The sequence below is a fragment of the Vulpes lagopus genome, chromosome 15 (genome assembly GCF_018345385.1).
Source record: "Vulpes lagopus strain Blue_001 chromosome 15, ASM1834538v1, whole genome shotgun sequence".
Taxonomy (NCBI): domain Eukaryota; kingdom Metazoa; phylum Chordata; class Mammalia; order Carnivora; family Canidae; genus Vulpes; species Vulpes lagopus.
This window is the reverse complement of record NC_054838.1, coordinates 16093100-16114167: the sequence shown is the minus strand read 5'-3', so window position 1 is coordinate 16114167 and position 21068 is coordinate 16093100. Positions and strand designations below refer to the sequence as shown.

Genomic DNA, 21068 nt, shown 5'->3' with positions numbered 1-21068 from the left:
CACCGGGAGCCCGACGTGGGACTTGATCCCAGGTCTCCAGGATCGCACCCTGGGCCAAAGGCAGGCGCCAAACCGCTGCGCCACCCAGGGATCCCTGGGGCTGTATTTCTTAACATGCCTTTGCACACATTGCCTCACTTAATCCTCCCAATGATAAGAAGAGCTAACATTTATATTATATATTAGGGTCTGTGGTAAGATTTCACTTAAGACTCATGAATGACCCATTAGATAGGTAATACTATATTATTCTCAGGTTAACAGGTGAGGAAACCAAGGTTCAGAGAGGTTAAGTAACCAGCCCAAGATTATACAACCTGTGTGTGGTAGAGCTTGGATTTTACTCTGTGCAGTCTGACACTTTCCCATGCTCTTGACTGTACTATTTGCCACTCATGCAAGTTGGCATCTGTCAGATGAGAAACCCAAGCTCAGGTTGAATAGGTGACTTGCCTAAGTTCACATTATTGGTACACAGTGGGGCTGGCTGGGACTCTCACTTTTAAATTCATGTCAAGATGCATTTTTCATACCTCCTTGAGACCTCCCTTTCAATAGAAGTCTTTTCCTGGGGCTCTGTGTGGTGTGTGCATTCCAGAGTACCTGCTGAATGAAGCCATTCTTGCCATTAGGCTGGGCCATGGCTTATGATGCTGCCTTTCTTTTAAAGGATGCTTCTTTAGAATATGAAATGGGCTGGGACAACCTTTGGTTTAATATTGGAGGTAAGGTGGGGAAGTAGGGGAAACAAATAATATATAAAATGTTTGCTGTTATCTCCTGATCCCTAGATGGAGCTAATAGTTCCTTATATACCTTCTCTAATTACCTGGAAGTTTCTTACTGTGTACCTTTAAGATTCAGCTCAAATACCTCCTCCTCTGTGGAACCTATGCCAGTGTGTTCCCACATCTTCTGGTTAAAGCTGATCTCTCTTTCCCTTCATGTCCTCATTGCACCTCTGTTACAGCATAACTCAGAGAGAGGGCATTTTAATGTTTTATATACATATCCATCCCTCCATATGACTGTGATCACACAGAGAGACGGTGCTTGAGTTATAATGGTGCTTAGCATACAGTAAGTGCCTTTAAGTGTTTGTTGAGTTACACTGACTTCACTGTGGCTTATCCAGTCTGCCTATTAATCTTGTAAAGTGGGCAGGTCCTTTCTGTAAATGGCTATTTCCTGAGAACCCAGTGTTTGGGTTGAGCTGAAGGAATCTCTATTCATGGCTGTAAACATGGAGCTGAGCACAGCCTGTGCCCACCCTAGAGATTTCTGAGCCAAACACAGATGGATCTTGGCATCTATTACCAGCCTGAAATTGTGCGTGCTTTCTTTCTGGGATGATTCATTAAAATGAGGTTCATTGTTTTCTATGTCCCCTGGGTCAAAATTGTTTGTCATTGTGCTTAGTTCTCAGTAATGTGAGGAGTCCTTCAGTCAAAGTGTATTGTTTAACTGGGAGGTATGTTAGAGTCTATTTTTTTCCATATGGTAAACAGTATTTAAAAGTTTCTGCAATTCTTTCCAGTGGACAGATCTTACCTTTTTGGGTTCAGTGATGTCTCTAAGCTACTCCCATTGCCATGACCTCACAAATAAGCCAGCCCAGGGGAACTGAGTTAGAAGACCTTCCTTACTCCTGTTACTCAGTCCCAGATTCCTAGGGTACACTACCAGTTGATGGAAGGCTAATTCATTCTGGAATACTATCAGCAAAGGGGAATTATTAGCTATACATGTTTGACATCATACAAACTTTTAAGCGATTTTCCCTGGCTGTTTAAAAAATGTAGAAAAATGGTTATTTTAAAGATTATAGTAAAAATTGCTCTGTGATGTATCATTATAGTGTCCCCTTTTAAGAAACTAATGCTGTGCATCATTCTCACCCATGATTTTGCTAATCCCTCAGTGAACTGCTCTGTGTATACCCTATGCTCCCACCCCATACTCTACTTCATGCCCAGCCAGTCACCAGGTCATTTATAATAGCTCACAAAACTTCTTATAAAAATAGTCCTTAAATGCATCCTCTTGTCTTCATATTGAACTTTCCATTCTTCTAGTTGGTGTGTCTATTAAGACATTAAGATCATTAAGTTCTGTTATCTACTACTATGTAACCTCAGGCAAGTGATTTCACTGAGTTTCAGTTTCCACATCTATAAAATAGAGATCTTAATAGTTATTGCTAATATTAATAGTTAATATTGATATTAATACCTATATTGCAAGGATTAAATGAAATCATTAAGGTAAAACAATTAGAACAGGACTTGGCATAAAGTAAGCATGCTAGTAATTATCACCAGTAATTTTATTAATAAAGTAAGCAGTAATTATCACAATCATTGTATTATTCCTTGACTACTCCATACTTTCTTGTTTCGGAGCCTAGAATGCTGGTTTTTTTTTTTTTTAAGATTTTATTTATTATTTATTTATTCATGAGAGACACAGAAAGACGCAGAGACATAGGCAGCAGGAGAAGCAGGCTCCCTGTGGGGAGCCTGATGTGGGACTCAATCGGGATCATGACTTGAGCCAAAGGCAGACGTTCAACCACTGAGCCACCCAGGCATCCCTAGAATGCTGTTAATCTCCAGTTCACTTGGTTAAATTATATAACTTCTAGCTTTCACTTTAAAAGTAAAATCCTAGAGGAAACATTTTTTTTCTGAGGCTCCCCTTCCCCCACCTATACCAAATCTGGGTTAAGATGCTCTGCTCATTTTCTTATGTATTGTTGCCTTAGCAACCTATACTTCTTATGATATCATCCATCACATTGTATTATAATGGGCTGTTTCCCATCTGCCTTTTCCATTAGACTGTGAACTCCTGAGTGCATTCTAGATACCTAGATCTTGGTGCCTAATTGTTAGAGGAATGAAAGAATAAGTCTCTGAACAAATAGTCTACTTATAGAACTCCTCATAAGCTTCATTCTGTTTTAATCTTTAAGATTCACTTTAAATATTACTCTGTGAATTTTCTGGTAATTCTACAGATCCCTAGACCTTTCTTCTTTTTTTTTTTTTTCCCTAGACCTTTCTTGAGTGAAGAACAATTTACTATGAAGTGACCTACAATAGCAACAGTCAGAATTCTCTCAAGTCACATTGGGTAGTACAATTAGCTATCAGGTGTTTCTTTGAGAACTAGCCACAGGTAATTTGATCTTCTTATCTTTCACATGCTTAGCCAGTTCCCTTCCTGCCTAGTCACTGTATACTTAGGGAAATCTGAAACCACTTTAAATCAAACTAAATATAATAATCTAAAAAGCAATGAACTTATAATGCATTTTTTCCCTCTTTAACAATATGGAGAAGGTAGCTGGAATTGACTGTACTTGTGTTGGAACAGAAGATATGAATTTATTTTCATTCACAAATTGTCTCATTGTTAGCCTCTTGGCAATCTATTAATGTTTCCAGTTTCATGAATTCAGATGGAAATCACTTAGCACCTTTCATGAATCCAAAGGGAGAAGCTATAGTTCATGTTAGAATCCCTCCTTTTTTAAATATGGTCTCCCCTTTTTGCAGCCATCTTTATAGGCTGGGTGTACTCCCAACAGGCAAATCAGCTACAGCATGGATGACTTATATATATCATGGTGGTGTCTCTGGGTAGAGAAGAGTGAGCTGCAGATACTTTCCTTGAGCTTATTGCTTGACTTGTCTCAATTCTCACTCTGTCCTTAATCTTTCCTGGTTCTAAACTCTTGGAAAGGTGGGGCCACTATTGATCCTCATTCATTGTCACTTCTGATTTGGGGCCAATGTTTGCCGTCCTTAATTTTGTATCTCACTTTCTTCTACCAAGGATGGCTCTGGCTCTTGATGATCCCCACTGCCTCAGATCGAAGATCTCAGCTGGTGTGAGCAATACTTCTACAGAGTCCTGGCCCTGTTTCATCATGATTAGAGTCTCTTTCGAAAAGTGAAAACATAGATCTTTTTCCTTGATTGGTTCTGTAGACCAAGAATAGGGAATGGGACCTTGTTTGGGGCCTTTTTGGAGAAGGGATTTGTGTACCCCAAGGCAGAATTGGAAGAAAATTTTAGTGCACTTCTCACTCAGGGCATCAAGAAACCATTTCTGAAGAGATTCAGAGAACATAGAGTAGATATTATGACTTGAGGGACTTGACATGTCTCTGTAACCTTGGTTACTTCCACATGGTTGTTAGTTTGTCACCCCTTTACAGTTTCTTTGTAATAATCAAGAAAAAAAGAAACAAAGATAGAAACAAAAATGCCCTATGCAACATGAAGGACCTGTAAGTTTACACAGGGTGAAGTGTCAAAGTAAGGAGTTTCTGGACAAACTTCAAGACTAAGGTGGGTGAGACATTGAGTGATAGGTTGGTGGTTGCATATACTGAGAGGTGAGTAAAACAGGCTGAGTCTGGAGGTAGGGAGCTTGGGAGCTTGTCCCTGAAAAGGGACCCAACATAGGCTTTCCTTGCCAGGTTAAGCAAAACTATTCTAACAGCAATGAAAAATGAAGGACTAAAGCTGTCTTAAAGCAAAGAAGAAGGAATATAAAGGTGTATGTTCTACTAAGTGAGAAAAGACACAAGGGGAAAGTTCTGAGAGGTGACAGCTGTGATCCAGATGTTTTCCAGCAAGCAAATGAAAGAATTTAAAAAGCAAGTTATAAACTCTTCTGAGTATAGAAATAGCCTGCCTTTCTCTGGCTGAGGATAAAAGACCTCCAAATTGTATAGATGCCTAGAAAAATTAGGCATGGCAGACACTGTTTGTTGCCAATACAGTACTCAAACTTCTACCTATTTTCTCACAGCAATGTGATTTTGTTCAGGAATTTACTCTTCTTCACCGAGCCATTTTACTTCATGGGATGCTGACCCTCTGTCCCCATCCCCAGGGCACAGTTTAGGCCCAGGATGACAATCCTATTCCCAAAGCCCATGTTTGGTTTAGAAAGGAACTATGTTCCAAGTTTACTAACAAGATAAGGAAGAATTAAAAAAAAAGTTTCTGGGTTCATAAAAAAGAAGCATGGGAAGAAAAAGTCCTGTTCTTCTAAATACTTCATGTCTGGATAGAATACTTGAAAATAGTAGCCATTTGCTACAAGCCATCTGATGAAGTCAACATACAAAGTAGGCAGAAGCAAGGAAAGGAAATTATAGAGGCTGAGCTGAGGCCCAGCTGTACTACACTTGCAAAATCCCTACATCTGAACTTATTATTTAAGCCCCTTTGAGTTGGGGCTTTATTGTATCTGTAGCCCAAAGAATCCTAACCAACAAAAAAGGTATCTGTTTCCTTTGGGCTCTTCTGAGACTGAGGTACACTTAGAGTCAGCCACAGAATCTTCCTGTTCCAGATTGCAAACTGGCTCTGAAATCTTTGTGGGTCTCAGAGTCCCACTTATTTCCCTTAGAACTTAATTTTCTTTCCATTACATTTTGGGTGTGAGGATAGAAGGAAAGGTGAGTTAGCAAAACTTCCTCAGAGATCCCCAAAGTTAAGAGGAAAATCAACAAACTTACTTTTCCAAAAGTGCAGGCAGTGCTGAGGTGACAGGTAGGTTGCCTTTTCCATTGGGTGATTCTGACTGAATGAAAAACAGGGGATAGACAATTGAAGATTAGCTAGGAAGGAAGCTGCTACATCTCTGATGATGCGGGGAAGGGGCTGCTATTGTTTCAGTTCTTCCTCCCCCACCTCCCACCATGCTTTCTAGTCTGCATCTGAACCCAGGCATTGAGCCTTCCCTGTTCTCCATTCCTTAGTGCCCTCTGAGGCCCATGCACCTTGCACCTTTTTCTTCTCTGAAGTTTCCCTGGGTGAAGAATTTACATTAAAAAAAAAAAAATTTTTTTTAAGAATTTACATTTTGAGGCCCCATTCTGGAGCAGAGCCATCAATTTTTCTCAGTCCCCTATTAACTGACTTGGACAAAATACCAGCAGGCCTCCTAGCAAACATAGGCCCATCACTGCCCTGGAGATGTAGCTTCAAGCATAATCTTCAGGAGATGCCTGTCATTACTAAAACTGCAAGCCATGAGAAATGTCTTCATAATAAATTCCCCTGGACTACCTCATTGTTTTGTTGCAACATTGTTTCTTTGGCTTAAGAAATGGTTCTCAATTCTGCTGCACCTTAGAATAACCAGGGGGTAAGAAGGGCACTTGACGGGATGAGCGCTGGGTGTTATACTATATCTGGCAAATTGAATTTGAATAAATATTTTTTTAAAAAAGAATCATCAGAGGAGATTTAAAGTACTAATCCAATTCAGAATCTTGAGGTGAGGCCTGGACAATGTTTTAGAAGTACTTTGTGTGATTTTAATGGATATCCCTGGTTGCCAACGTTTAGTCTAAAGGAATATACTGTTGTCCCTTGAACAACATGGGTTTGAACTATGCAGGCCTACTTATATATGGATTTTAAATACAGAACAATACTATAAATGTATTTTCTCTTCCTTATGACTTTCTTAAGAATATTTTCTTTTCTTTTTAAAAATATTTTATTTACTTATTCATGAGGGACACACAGAGAGAGGCAGAGACATAGGCAGAGGGAGAAGCAGGCTCCCTGTAGGGAGACCGATGCCGGACTTGATTCCAGGACCCTGGGATCACGACTTGAGCCAAAGGCAGATGCTCAACCACTGAGCCACCTGGGTGCCCCAAGAATATTATCTTTTATCTAACTTACTTTATTATAAGAATACAGCATATAATACATATAACATGCAAAATATGTTAATTGACTATTTGTATTATTGGTAAGGCTTCTGATGCCAGGTTTTGGGGGGGTTATATGCAGATTTTCAACTGTGTAGGGGTGGATCCCCCCAACCTCTGCATTGTTCAAGGGCCAACTACATATTTGGAAACAGTATTCTTACATTTAGTATAGTATTAGAAATAGGTCTATTAAATACACTGACTAGCCCTTCCTAGGGTCCTTTAAAAAATTGTTTTTTATGTTGTTTTGTTTTAGTGAATGATTTGGGAATTTAGGTTAATTTCATAGATGATTGAAAAAGAGGTGCAAGAAGCTATTGCTACCTGTTGGCACAATAGGGCTTGAATCTACTTTACCTATTGCTCACAAAATCAGGTTGTTTCCTTATAGGGTAGTGCTGCTAGCCTTGGACACACAATAGAGAAGCAACTTAAGACAATATTAGAAGAGTTTTAGATCATATTAACCAGATCCATAAAAGCCCGGGATGTAGAAAAAATATATTTTTAAAGATATTATTTATTTATTCATGAGAGACACAGAGAGAGGCAGAGACCGAGGCAGAGGGAGAAGCAGGCTCCCTGCAGGGAGCCCCATGCGGGACTCCATCCCAGGACCCCAGGATCACTACCTGAGCCAAAGACAGACGCTCAACCAATGAGCTACCCAAGCACCCCAGAAAATATTTTGTTATATAGGAACTGTGTATGTTTAAAATAATTGAAGTGAATTTTTCCTGATTATTAACCAATAGATTCTTATCATAGAAATATAAAAAGGCATCAAGAAGAAAATAAGAATTACCTGTGGTTTTACCATTGCCCAGATATAACCATTATTAATAGTTTTACATGTATTTGTCCAGAATTTGCTATGTCTACACATAGGAAAATACTCTTTTAAAAAGCTCTATAAAACAGAATTCTACCATATGTACTGTTTTTAATTCCTTTTTATTAGTAATAAATTATGGACATTTTTCATGTTATTTTTAGTGACTGCATAGAAAGCCCTTTTTAGGGCTGTCTATATTTAACTAATCTCTTATTAATGGGCATTCTAGTAGCTTCATTTCTTGTGCTAAAATTAATTGATGCAGGATAACACTGGGTTTAAGAACTCAGGCCCTAGAATCAGAAAGCCTAGAGTTAAAAGCTCAGCCCTACTACTCATTACACAGTGCTACCATCAGGTATTTAAATCCTTTGCAGAGTGGGAAAAAAACCACTATAGCCACCTTGAAGGATTGTGGTTTAAGCACAGAAAGAGATATCATTTGCAAAGAACACTCTTTGAGCTGCCAGAACCTTGCTCTAGGATACTGAGTCTTCTCAGGGCAGTGGAAGACATGGGACCTGGTCTATATTGAACTTTTTGAGTCCATACTCCAAAATCTGTGCTGGGAACTTCCTCTCCTTGTTGACCCTGCCCCTACCTAGGTTACCCCCATAGCAGTGAGCCTGAGAGAGAGGTTGAAGAGGACTGAGAGGTAGGCATTATCATACTCACCAGGGCTGGTAAGGAGGGGATGGGTGATGAGCTGGGAGGTTGGCTGGTCATGTTCAGGGCATTAAACTTGGGAACCACTGCAACGCTGACCCTCCGGCGGGGCATGTTCTGTGGGAAGAGAAGTGACCAGACCTACTGTCATGGAGGGAACAGCACTCACAGTTCAAAAAGGCCTGGAAAATGCCTGCTAGTTCCTAATGCTGTAATTACATTCACTGGATATTTTGGCTTTGGGGTAGTAATGGTGTTGGGGGTTGGTGTGGGAAGAGTGGCCAAAGTTGACTCAAGTTTTCTGTTGGTGGTGAGTGATTTCTCAACATATTATTATTCTAGCTTATATATTGAAGAAATGGAACAGAAATGACCCCCAGTATCTGGGTAATACCCTGGAAAGTATAGGAAAAGGAAAGGAATACCAAGGTTTATGCCTCATTCCATGTTCAATTGGGGAATGATACAATCCGGGAAACCATGAGCAAGGGAAGGTTGAAGGATTAACTAGCAAGTGTGGTAAGCTGAATTAGAGGCTGTCCAGAGGTTCTTTGGCACTGCGGATCGAAGCATAAATTACTTTCTGGGTAACTGTGGAAACTTCTTTTGTAATCCCCCAGGAGCCTAGGCGTTCCTTGAACATGCATACCTTTCCCAGTGTGAGGGACATGGACCGGGCTGTTCGAGGGACACCGTCTTCTGCAGCAAGAAGGAACAGAGAAGAGAACTCAGGTAAGTTTTCAGAGTAGGCTCCAGCAGAAAACAGATAGCTCAAAACTAAGCTAATGTATTGATTAGTCAGAACTGGCCCTCAAGGGATAGCCCAAGAGCCTAGGTGTTGGGAACACTGAGTTTGACACTATTCCCTGAGACTATTATCTGCAGAGTAAAGCTTTTTTGGACATAACTTTTATCCTAACTCCTCTAGGCACTCTAAAAAACCCATCTTGGACCTCTGATATCCACCTGACACCACTGCAAGTCTCTGGTAATTCCATGGATAGTGTGAAAAACTACCTGTAGCAACACCAAGGCTTATTGGGTCATTTCTCACTCATTCAAGATATACCTTCAGGTAAATTATGAGCAAGGTGTGAGTAAGGTATGGTGTGAGTAAAAAATGGAAACTTGTTGACAGAGTGGTTTCAATAAGTCATCTATAAAACAAAGGAAACCAGCATCTCAGGATTTTTGCCTCCTTAGTGCATATATTAAGTGATAAAATTTATATGAAATGTTTTGCACTACATTATGCTAATACTGTCACCAGAAAACACCAATATGTGCAGAGAAAGGTTTTTGAAAGCTCAATTTCACTTTCAGTTTGACCAATATCATCTAGCTTTTATATCTGTTTATCCCTTATAGCCATGTCTTTTAAATGTCTCTTAAAAAGTACATAGCTGGGGATCCCTGGGTAGCTCAGTGGTTTAGCACCTGCCTTTGGCCCAGGACATGATCCTGGAGTCCTGGGATTGAGTCCCACATCGGGCTCCCTGCATGGGGCCTGCTTCTCCCTCTGCCTGTGTCTCTGCCCCCCACCTGTCTCTCTGTCTCTCTCTCTCTCTGTCTCTCATGAATAAATAAATAAAATCTTTTAAAAAAAAGTAAATAGCTAATTTCCCCCCTGTTTTCTATTTACCTCACTTCATTGATTTTTTCCACCCTTCCTAGCCCACACATTGGTTTATTTTTTTAATTAATTTTTTGTAAATTTTTTATTGGAGTTCAATTTGCCAACATATAGTATAACACCCAGTGCTCATCCTGTAAAGTGCTCCTCTCAGTGCCCATCACCCAGTCACCCCATTCCCCGCACATTGGTTTAGAAGTTATACATTTTGGTTCTAATCTATAGTGTGCCCACTTAAATTTGTAACATATTACATGACTTTAAATTCTAAATTAATCAAGATTTCTCTTCTTTTCCTAATTAAATCTTAAAATAACTCCCTCGAATCTCAAATTATATTGCTTTTCAATATTTTTGTTTCACTTTGTTTTTGTAATCCCATATTATTATGATTGTTGTTTTATACAGTTAATGCTTGTTTAGATCTACCCACATTTACAAATGTCTGATCACCATTCCTTCTTGCATTCTATTCCTTTCTTTTGATCTCAATTTTATTTTTCCCTATGTAATCCTTTAGTTGTTTTTTTGGCAAAGATCTGAGTGGTAAACTTTCTCAATTGTTGTCTCAAATATCTTTACCTAACCTTCAAGCTTGCATCACAGTTTAGCTGGTTGTATTTTCTCTAGGTTGACCAGTTATTTTTTCTTTAACTTTATTGTCTTTTGGTATCACTATTGCAACTGAGAATTGTCAGTCTTTTGTAAATCCTGTCTTATCTCTCCAGTTACTTTTAAATTTTTACTTCATCTTTGATGTGTTTTTATATTTTCTGCTTGCAATTCACTGTGCTTTCTGAATCCAATGATTTATGTCTTTCTTTAGTTCTGGGAAATTCTCAGGATCTGGTAAATCTTTTTGAACATTTTCTCTTTCCCATTCTTCTCTTGTGGATCCACTAAAAAATGTGTTTGGAATTTTTCCATTTTATGCTCTGTATCCCATATCTTATAGCATTTCTTTCATATTTTTTAATCAATTTATCATTCTGAACTGCATTTTGAACAACTTTCTCAAATCTATCTTCAGCAATAAGCTAGATTATGCTACTATAATGAACAAACCCCAAAGTCTTAGTGGCTTATACCAATAAAGATTTATTTCCTCCTTATGTTACATGTCCATTTGCTTCTGAGTTGGCATCAAGCTCTGCTCTCCATTTCCTCACTCTGGGCTCAGATTAACGGAGCTTCTACTATTCTGGAGTAGAGATGATTGTCATGTGAGGAGAAAGAAACATAGGGTAAATTGCACACTAGTTTCTTAAAGGCCTCAGCTCAAAGGTGATACATGTCCTTCTACTCACATTTTATTTGCCAAATCACATGGCATCACCTAACTTAAAGGGGATGGAGAAGTGTGCCTAAAAGGAGATCTGGAATCTCCACTATGGTAACTACCACCACTATAGTACCTACCACACCTAAACTACTGAGGTTTTAATTTCCATGATTCTCTCCCTCATTTCTAGTTCTATTTTATTCTTTTTTGATAATTGCATTTTATTCTCATGTTTTAAAAAAAGATTTTATTTATTTATTTTGATAGAGCACAAGCAGGGGGAGTGGCAGGCAGAGAGAGAGGGAGAAGCAGGCTCCCCATGGAGCATGAAGCTTGATGATGGACTTGATCCCAGGATTCTGGGATCATGACCTGAGCTGAAGGCAGATGCTTAGCCAACTGAGCCACTTAGGCACCCTATTCTCATGTTTTTGATTCATTGTTTCATGCTTCTATTGATTTTTAAACATATCTTTTAAAAAATTATCAGATTGTTCTATTTTCTGAAATCCTTAGGATATAATCCTGTTGTTTAGTGTGTCTGATGATTCTTGTTCAGGGTAGACTCTTATTTATTTTATAATTCCATATTGTAAAATCACCTTTAGTGAGGCATCAGAAGAATTTTGTGTATCCCGGGTGAAGGATGTGCCTCTCCAGAGTGGCTTTATGTTTGTTTCTGAATGTTCCTATGATGTTCTTTTCAGATTCTCTGCATATTGTACCATGATTTCTATCATGGCATACACTTTTCCTACAAGAAAGGAGGAAGTTTTTCTCCTGCTATAGGATGAAACAGACTTCTTGATTTGTGTCTCTGTTTGGCAAGTGTTTTCTTCTTGTTCAAGTTCTATCTAAAGAAGCTGTCCTTGGAAAATCTTAACTTTCTATGGGAGTCTCAGAGTCAACTCTGTGTCATGGTGTTTGAGATCTCAGCTCAGATTGCATGCAAGTGCAAAAGCCCAGCACCCAGATGATTGAAGCTGACTCTTATCCCCAAGAAAGCTGCAGGTTTCAGTTCTCCTTTCTTTTCTTGTATCTGAGTATTTCAATTTCTTTTCCTGTAGATTCAGCTATTCTTTTAGACTAATGTTTGCTTTATTTTATCTAGCAGAAATGTCTAGTACTTGTGGTCAAGGAGTTTCAAGTTTTCCAGTCAGCCAAAATTACAGAACCAGAAGATATTTTTTATATATTGAAGCATTCATACAAATTAATAAAATGCCAAACTTATAAGCAGGCAAAAGATACAATGGAGAATTTATAAAAGTAGAAATATAAATATTCAGAAAATAATTGAAAAGATAAAAAAATACAAATTAAAACTGTGAGATGAAATATAATCTTGGCCCATCAAAGTTAAAAATATTTTTAAAGGAAAGGACAAGAATGTCAATGGCACAATGAACTGAGCATTATTGTTACCCATTAAATATCAATGGGTTATTTGAAAATAGTTTGCTTTAAGAGCATTATGAAAATTTCTTTCCCCAGGGCTAATATTTACACTTTTAGAAATCCATCTTAAGGAAATAATCCAAAATGCAGACAATCAGTATGTTTTATATTCAGAAAAAGTAATTGATTTTTAAAAATGTGTAACACTTTTCTTTAAATTAGAGATTTGTTTTAAGATTTTATTTATTTATTCATGAGACACACACACAGAGAGAGAGAGAGAGAGAGAGAGAGAGAGAGAGAGGGAGAAGAGAGAGAAGCAGAGACACAGGCAGAGGGAGAAGCAGGCTCCGTGCAGGGAGCCTGATGTGGGACTCCATCCCAGGTCTCCAGGATCATGCCCTGGGCTGAAGTCGACGCTAAACTGCTGAACCACCTGGGCTGCTCTGAATCAGAGATATTTTTATTTCACTGTAGTCTTCAGAGTCTCAGACACAGACAAAGATTGCCAGAAGTCATATAAAGCCTTAAAAATAAACATTATTAGGCAATGGTCTTAGAGTATCCAGTAGACACACCTGTTAGGTGGTTGCTGGCCCCTCTGCATCAGCCCAGGCTGAGAGATAGTGGAGTGGGAACAAATGTCTGAAAAACACTTATTCAGCATTTAAGACTCGGTTACCATCTCTCTTCTTATTGTAAGTACTTTCTCATGTCCTCAGACTAAATGTGGAACTCTACAGTATGCTCTCTATAGGAATCTGCTTACTTTTGTCACTGGGCTGGTTATACTGCTCTGACCTCTGCACAAGCTGGGGGTTCCTTTGGATCTCACTAACCATGTGTCTTTACTTCTATATTTAGTGTTATGTGAGGCACAGCAAAGGTGCTCAATAAATGTCCTTAGAATGAATGAATTAAACTCATGGGTAACTGTTCATTCCATAAATCTTGGATAAGGCAGTTTATAGGAAATTTTGCTCCTTCCAGGACAGTAATGCAAGAGCCCACATATTAGGATTTCTTTGGTGGTAATTTCCCCAACTCTCAACACTGACAGAAACCAGTCAAACCAGTTTGCTATAGGCCTAGATACATGTGGGTCAGGAGTCTTGCTGCCAAGATCAAAAACAGACAGTCTGGAGCATGTGTATACTGCCTTTGGACTCTGGAAAGTGTCACTGATATTCCCCAGGAAACTTGTGAAACCTCCTGTTTATAAAGGTTTCTCCATCTGTTATACTTTCCCTCCTCCTGCTTTTGGTAACACGGATGTTTGCATTCCACAAGGATTCCTGTCACTAAAAGTTCTGTTTTCTCTGCTAGCACCATCCTCAACAGCCAGAGCCTAGACCCCGGCAGCTCTCAAGGAGAGATCCTGGTCCGAGGCACCATCCTCCTCCTCCTGGACTGCTGCAAGTACCTCCTGACTTGTCTCTCCAGATCTCAGTGTCTACACTTTCCTAATGTATTGTCCACTCTGAAGTCAGAGAAATCTTCTGAAAATAGAATCTGACTGTATTAGATGGTGTAAACTCATCAGTGCCTCTTCATGGCCTTGAGGACAAAGGTCCAAATTATTAGCATAGCCTGGCATATGGCCCTGGCCTACCAAGGCTTACCTTCAACCTGTCATCATCATACTCTCTACACTGCAACCACATCAAATTCTTTGTTTCATACTCTTCCCATTCCAACCGTACCTTCTGTATACAGTTTCCTCTACCTGGGATGGGTTTCCCCTTCTTGCCTAAAGAATGCCTATTTTTACTTTGAAAGATGCTATCCCTTTGTAAAACTGTCTTTGACTCCCTCAAGCAGAATCATCTCTGTGCTCCTATAGCAATTGTATAGAACACTTTTTTAAAGAGTATTTCTTTAAAACATTTTTCTTGACCCTGAGTCTGCTATTTATCTCAGCAATATCTCCTTTCACCAGGATCTCATGCTACACCCCACTGCCCAGACTCATCTCTCACCTGGACTATTGTAATAGCAGCTTTGTGGGTTTTCCTGTCTCTGGCTCTATCGCACTAATGTAACTGTCACACATAGTCAGAGTGAATATTCTAAACTCCATATATGAACATGTCATTTCCCTGACTGAAATCTTTGGTTGGATCCCTAATGCTTTCCAAGATAAAGCCCAAATTCCTTAGTATGTGTTGGCCCCAAAGCACAAAATCTGTAAGGTCTGGAGTCTGTCATTCTCATGAAGTAGAGTGAGCTCTTGCAGCCTGTGGGCTTCATTCAGTGGTCGAATGCTGTGGTTAACTGTGTCAGGAGTTGCTTTGGGAGTGTTCATGTTTTCTTGTTCTAGGCCCCTACGCATACTGGAAGAGCTGCTATGAGGCCCTTACAGGCAGCACTGGGCAGGAGAAGTGAGCCTTGCTCAACTAGAAGCATGTCCTCAGTCTGCACTGATAAATGTGATCCTGGCCTAGAACCATCATTGCAGGGCCATAATGGGGGCAGTAGCCAAGTTCCTTACCAGAGGGGCCACAGCTGCGGCTTGAATTCTGATTTGCAAGTTTTTTAAACTCCATGAGCTCTGCATGATCTTTCTCATACGTCCTCTTCAGATTCTCCACATACTGCATCATTACCTCTGTTGCCTTTGACATACGCTTTTCCTGCAGAAAAGGAGAGCATAAGCACACAGGGCAGTTGGAGGAAAAGCTTGTTGTTACTTGTTTGCTTTAAGCTAGCCTCTGGGCTGGGAAAATCAAAAGGATTCAGAGACCAATCTTAGATGCACCTACCCTCTAAGAGTTTGCTGTCTGTGATGTGAGCCGAGAGGAGAGTTGAGGCATTTGCATTCAGCAGGACAAGAACAAGCACAGCCACAATGCCTCAGGAGATGAGAGGGAGAAAAGTAATATCTGCTGAGAGAATGGATCAGGGAAGCTTCCTTGAAGGTAGAATGAAGTGGATGGAGGGTGTGGGCAGCATCTGGGCATGTTGATATAGGCAGGAGGGACAAAAAGATTCAGGCCAGAGGACTCTCCTAAGAGCAAAGGTCCATTACAGGTCTTGTACCTAGGACAGGACATCACAGGGCTTGTACCTAGGTGGCAGTTTATTCTTCAGACAGCAGTCTTTGCAAGGTGAAAGGGGTGCTATTAAGAATTATGCTAGGGGTGCCTAGTGGCTCAGTCAGTTAAGCATGTGCCTTCAGCTAAAGTCATGGTCCCAGAGTCCTGAGATCAAACCCCACTCAGGCTCCTTGCTCAGTGGGGAGCCTGCTTCTCCCTCTGCCTCTCCACCTTCCTTGTGCTCTCTCTCTCAAATAAATAAATAAAATCTTAAAAAAATAATTATGCTGGGACAATAGGCATGTTTCAGGACTGGATAGCCAGAAAAGTACAGGTCATCCTACTTATGTAGGAATCGGCAAGCAATTGAGTTTGTTTGCAGAAAGAAAAGGTAGTTAGGGCTGGGTAGTTAAGGACCTTGAATGTAAGACTAAGGGATTTGGACTTTTTCTGAAGGAAAAGAGGAACCATCAAATATCTTTTTTTTTTTTTTTTTTTTTAAAGCAATCTTTTTTTTTTTTTTTTTTAAATTTTTTTTTTATTTATTTATGATAGTCACAGAGAGAGAGAGAGAGGCAGAGACACAGGCGGAGGGAGAAGCAGGCTCCATGCACCGGGAGCCCAATGTGGGATTCGATCCCGGGTCTCCAGGATCGCGCCCTGGGCCAAAGGCAGGCGCCAAACCGCTGCGCCACCCAGGGATCCCCGGAACCATCAAATATCTTAAGGTGACATAGGTCACCAGAGGAGACCAGACTGAAAGGAGTGAGACTGGTGGCAGTGGGTATAACTAGGAAAGATAGGAGAAATACTAGAACCAGTCTGGTGGGACCAGAGAGAAAGATGAAAACTGAGACATGGAAGTAAAGGCTGGGAAACCCATGTGGAGAAGGCTGAAGACTGCCGTTAGCACATGGGCCCAGAAACCCATTTGGGAGGACCATATAGAACGAGGAAGTTTCCTCTGCTTATCCTCCTTGGATCCCTCTGTGAGCCTAGCTTGGGCTCTGTCGGCCACACAGGGACATGCTCAGTGTGTATTCCCTGGAAAAATTCCCTGCAGCCAGGAGCTGGGACCAGCCACTTCCTGTAAGCTCCCCCTTTGTTGCTTCTCCTAGCCAGAGTGACTTCCTGGGTGTGCTGCTGAGTCAGGTGTCCTTTCTCCGGAAGAACACAGGGGTGGGACAGCCCAGTGGCTTGTCCTTCCTTCATTCTGCAAGAACTGCTCTAGGCTCTGCCTCAGGAACACGCTGCTGATGCAACCAATGCAACATGACAGGCAAGCATGGTACTAGTAGCAGTGATAATAACATCTAGGTGCTTTGCAAATATTATGGTAACCTTATATGGCAGATACTATCATCATCCATATTGGTTGGAGAAGTTGGAACACAGAAAGCTCAGTAACTAGCTTGAGTAACTAGCAGTGAATGCTGGTGGAGCCAAGACGAAGCCTCAGGCAGTCTGATCTCTCATGACACCATCCTGGATCAGGACCGTGCTCTGTGTGCTTTAGGACTTCAAAGTGGCTGAGAGGGAGCCAAATCTGGCTCTGCACCCCAGCTCTGCCACTTACTAGTGCTATTACCTTTCTGAAACTTCATATCTTCATTGTGGGGAAAGGATACTACTTTACAGAGTTGCTGGGAGGATTAAATGAAACAAAGCAGTTTTTCCTAAAGCATCTTTGCCAAATACTAGTTCCATGAAAGCTAAATAGGTATTTTATGAGAAAATAGGTATCTTATGGTTCTTCAGTCAAATACGTTTAAGAAATGCACAGGTAAAGTTTTCAAAAGGCTTCTTTACTATAGGATTTCTCAATGCCTTGAGAATGCCAATATGTACTAGGAATATGTACCAAGAAACGAAGATAGTACATAGCAGTTCCCAAACTTATATGCCCACAGAAAGCTTTTTCCAAGGAACCACCTTAAGGTTTTAGAGGTCCACCAGAAATACTCAGTAAAACGCAATAATGTACATAGGATGTCTGGCACAGAGGAAGCCATCAGTAAGTGGGATCTATAGTTGTCATTGCTTACATTATTGTTCTAGTTACTGTGGGCAGAGTTGAGCTAGTCAGAGGGCTGGGAGCTGGGGAGGCTCACCTGGCGGACAGCCCCCACCATCTCAGCTCTACTAGAGAGGCGTGCAGCCAAACGGTGCAGGACAGCAATATCCTCCAGCAGTTTCTGGTAAGTCTCCCGGTGCTCACAGTGGTGCCATAGTGAAGCTGAGGACTGGGAAGTAAGAAGGTACATCAGCTGGGGACCTCACATACCAAGACTTGACTTGAGCTGTCATAAGACAAGACCTGGTCCCCATTCTAGCTGAAAAGAGTGGCCACTGTAGGGTCTGAGCTATACCTTTTGGAGATGGAGAAGCTCAGTGTGGATACTCTATATCTGCCTGACCTGAAAGAAAGGAGTCACGTCCAAGTCTTCAGTCCCTTTGCCATCCCAGGTCATCCAGTCTCCTCTTGAGAAGCTGCCAAGGGCTCAGACCTTACAGCCCTGAGGTAAACAGACTTTCAGGTCTCTGCCTTAGTTCCTCCAAGCTCTCTGAGGAAGACTGTCTGACTCAGGGCCTTGGCATGATTTCTCATGTCAGGAAACTCTACTTGGCGACTGAGAAAAGCAGGACACCTGTCATAGCCCTAGGAAACAGTCCCCCCTCCAAGGATTCTCCCATCAGGCTCCACAATTACCGTAATGGAAGCTTTGAAGTTTTCCAGTTCCTTCTCTGTATTCTCCTCTGTTAGGTTGCGTTCCCTTTCAGCCTGGTTAATTCTAGATTCCAGAGTATAGCTGTCATTTCTAAAGGCCAAGGACAGTTGTACAAACACGTTCTGTTGGGAACAAAAGTGTAGGAGAGGTGCTAGGAGGAGTTATTATAGGAAACAAGATCATAGATGTGTTTCTTGCATGAGTATTTTACAACATTACCTAGAACCAGTCACCAAAGCAGCTGTGTACAAGTGAAATCCTCCTTTCACAGTAAACTACACAAAAGACAGTGAAATAGTAACCTGAGGTCCATGCTAGGTCCTTTCCAGAACCAGAAGACCAAATGCATTTTACTAAAAAATAATAAAAGAGAATAACACTTTGCTTTTTCCTGAATTTTAAGAAAATAACATCCTGTATTTAGGTGTAGGTAAACTCAGGCCAACATAGCTGATTGTGTAAGCAGTTTGGATTCATGCTAGGATTTATTGCACGTGAAATTTGAAGGTTTTGCGTGTAACCACTGTATTTAAAGAAACTCCATTTAAAATGTAAGCCTTGTTGACTTAAAGCAAACTTCAACCGGCATCTTGCCTGAGTGTTATGGATCCTACATGGAAAGCAGCTTTAAGAAGCTGCCAGGAGATTAAATAAGGCCAAATATGCTTCTGTCTGGAGAAATTTTCTGGAACAAATATTCCGTGCCAAAAATGCAGGATGAATGAATGAAACTGCAAGGTGGATTGAGCAAACATGAAACTCTTGGCATAATAGGAAACTACCGGGGAGGAGAAATAGACAGATGGACTCTACACAGGAAGAGGCAGTAGTCTTCATTTATACATCCTTCATTTGCCCTGAGTCAAGTGATAGCAGATTTATACCCTTGGGGTGAGCTAACTCTCTGAACTTCTGAATTCATGTGATATAGTCCACAGTGGGTAGACATCTCCAGACAGAGAACTGAAGGCCTCAAACTGACCCAATAACAATGACAGCAATATTGGGAGCTAGTCCTCATTGAGCATCTACTCTGTACTAGCACTCTTGTGGGTTCTGTGCACCTTGGCTCATTTAACCCCACAACAAGCCTCTGCAATAGGAACTGTTATGGCCACTTTGTGGGTAAAGAGCCTGAGACCAGGGAGGTCATTAACTTGTTCAAGGTAACATGGAGTAGTAGAGCCAGGATTCAACCTTAGACTATTTTATTTCAAAGCCTGTGCTACTGTCATCATGCTGAGTGCTGATTGTGTCAGTATACATCTGTGGATAGGAGCTGGCCATTAAACAAACCACACACCGCCCATCTTCACCATTGTCAGTGGGTGGGGATTTTCTGTCCTACCCAAGCCTTAGTCCAGCCAAGTTTATCAATAATATTCATTGTTTATTTTTCTAGACCTGGGTTATCCCCTTCATAGCAGTGTGACATAAAGAGTCCTAAATTCAGTCAGAATATTTGAGTCTAAATGTTGGTTCTGCTAAGCACTTGGTATAGGACCTTAGCTAAATTATTTCATCATTGGCTTCCTCCTTTGTTCTAATTCCTGCTCTGCTGATTTCTCTGTGCTGATTGGAGAATCAGCTGAAAGGATGGATAGGAGTGTGTGATGAACTGTAAGTGCAGTATCTGTGTGCAAGGTAATTGTTGCTATCTCTGGCAAACACTTCACATGGTCTGTCTTCCTCTGCTTATCCAGTCCACTGGGTCTCAGGAAGGGCATGTTCATTTTCTTATCATCAGTGGCAAATCCTGCTAAAAAAACTATAAGACCTTTTATCCTCCCAACTTGTAGTGAAGAGATTCCTGAACTCATCCATGTTCTACTCCCTTCCTTCTATGAACTCCAACATAATTGTCTTGGAAACAAACTAGTGCTGGATCAGAGGTCCTCACCACCTCACCTGAGATGCACTCTCTTTATCCATCTATTCTACTCCTTCAGCAGAATGAAATGCAGACAAGTTCCTCTCAGCTCATTCACCAACCCCATTGGGATGGCATCTCTACAGAGACAAGGAGGCCCTGAGTGGGGAGTAATGAAGGAATCAGGGAAAGTTGGTGAGTTGACAGGATAGCCTCCCACCTTGGCTGGAGCTACCTTCCTTATGTTTGGAATCCTCAAAAGGGAAGTACCTTCTTCCTGGGAACCAAAGTTGATAACTTGAAATCTGACCATCTGTTAATAATTTTGAAATAAATTTGATTCAATTCTGTAGCCTCCTAGCTAACTTTGTGTATCTAAGTCATTATTTTAAAGAGCATAAACCACCCTTGAAAAAATGTGGAATTTCCAGCTACCTACTCATCTCTGACCATATTTGCCAAAATCTTCCATTACCTGGGGTGAGAGTCTCAGCAGTTCAGTAGGGCTGATTACAGTTTCCATATTACCTCACAGTCAACCATTCTCATTTTTATACAAAATTGTCAGGGTGCAGGGGATAGAGAAGGGGATGTTTTCAATAAACCCAGTCAAATCCAGGCACTAAATTTCATAAAGCACTGGAATCACTTACCTCAACTTCCTTTTCAGTGAGCGGAGGGGCACTGTGAAAAAGAAAAGACATGCAAATGAACTATATCCAACCTATGAAATAAAGTAAAAGGTAATTTTGAACAACCAGCAGACCTGTATTTACAGGAATGTAGTAAGAAGAATTGGTGAGATGGAAAAGACGCAGGTACCCTGTGTGTGAGCATTGTAATCCATGAGATATTTGCCCGGATACTGA

General features: G+C 40.8%; 1 protein-coding gene across 6 annotated transcripts in view; it reads right to left on the bottom strand.

Moving 5' to 3' along the window:
- The window catches only part of IRAG1 (inositol 1,4,5-triphosphate receptor associated 1), a 136218-nt gene that overhangs the window by 13610 nt on the left and 101540 nt on the right, over positions 1-21068 (bottom strand). For all 6 annotated transcript variants that reach the window (XM_041729794.1, XM_041729797.1, XM_041729792.1 and 3 more), the window contains exons 12-18: positions 20853-20883; positions 18311-18451; positions 17712-17843; positions 15057-15198; positions 8902-8951; positions 8262-8369; positions 5540-5604 (exon numbers count right to left, since the gene is read on the bottom strand). In XM_041729794.1, coding sequence (XP_041585728.1) covers positions 5540-5604; positions 8262-8369; positions 8902-8951; positions 15057-15198; positions 17712-17843; positions 18311-18451; positions 20853-20883 — 669 coding nt within the window. The remainder of the gene's footprint in view (positions 1-5539; positions 5605-8261; positions 8370-8901; positions 8952-15056; positions 15199-17711; positions 17844-18310; positions 18452-20852; positions 20884-21068) is intronic.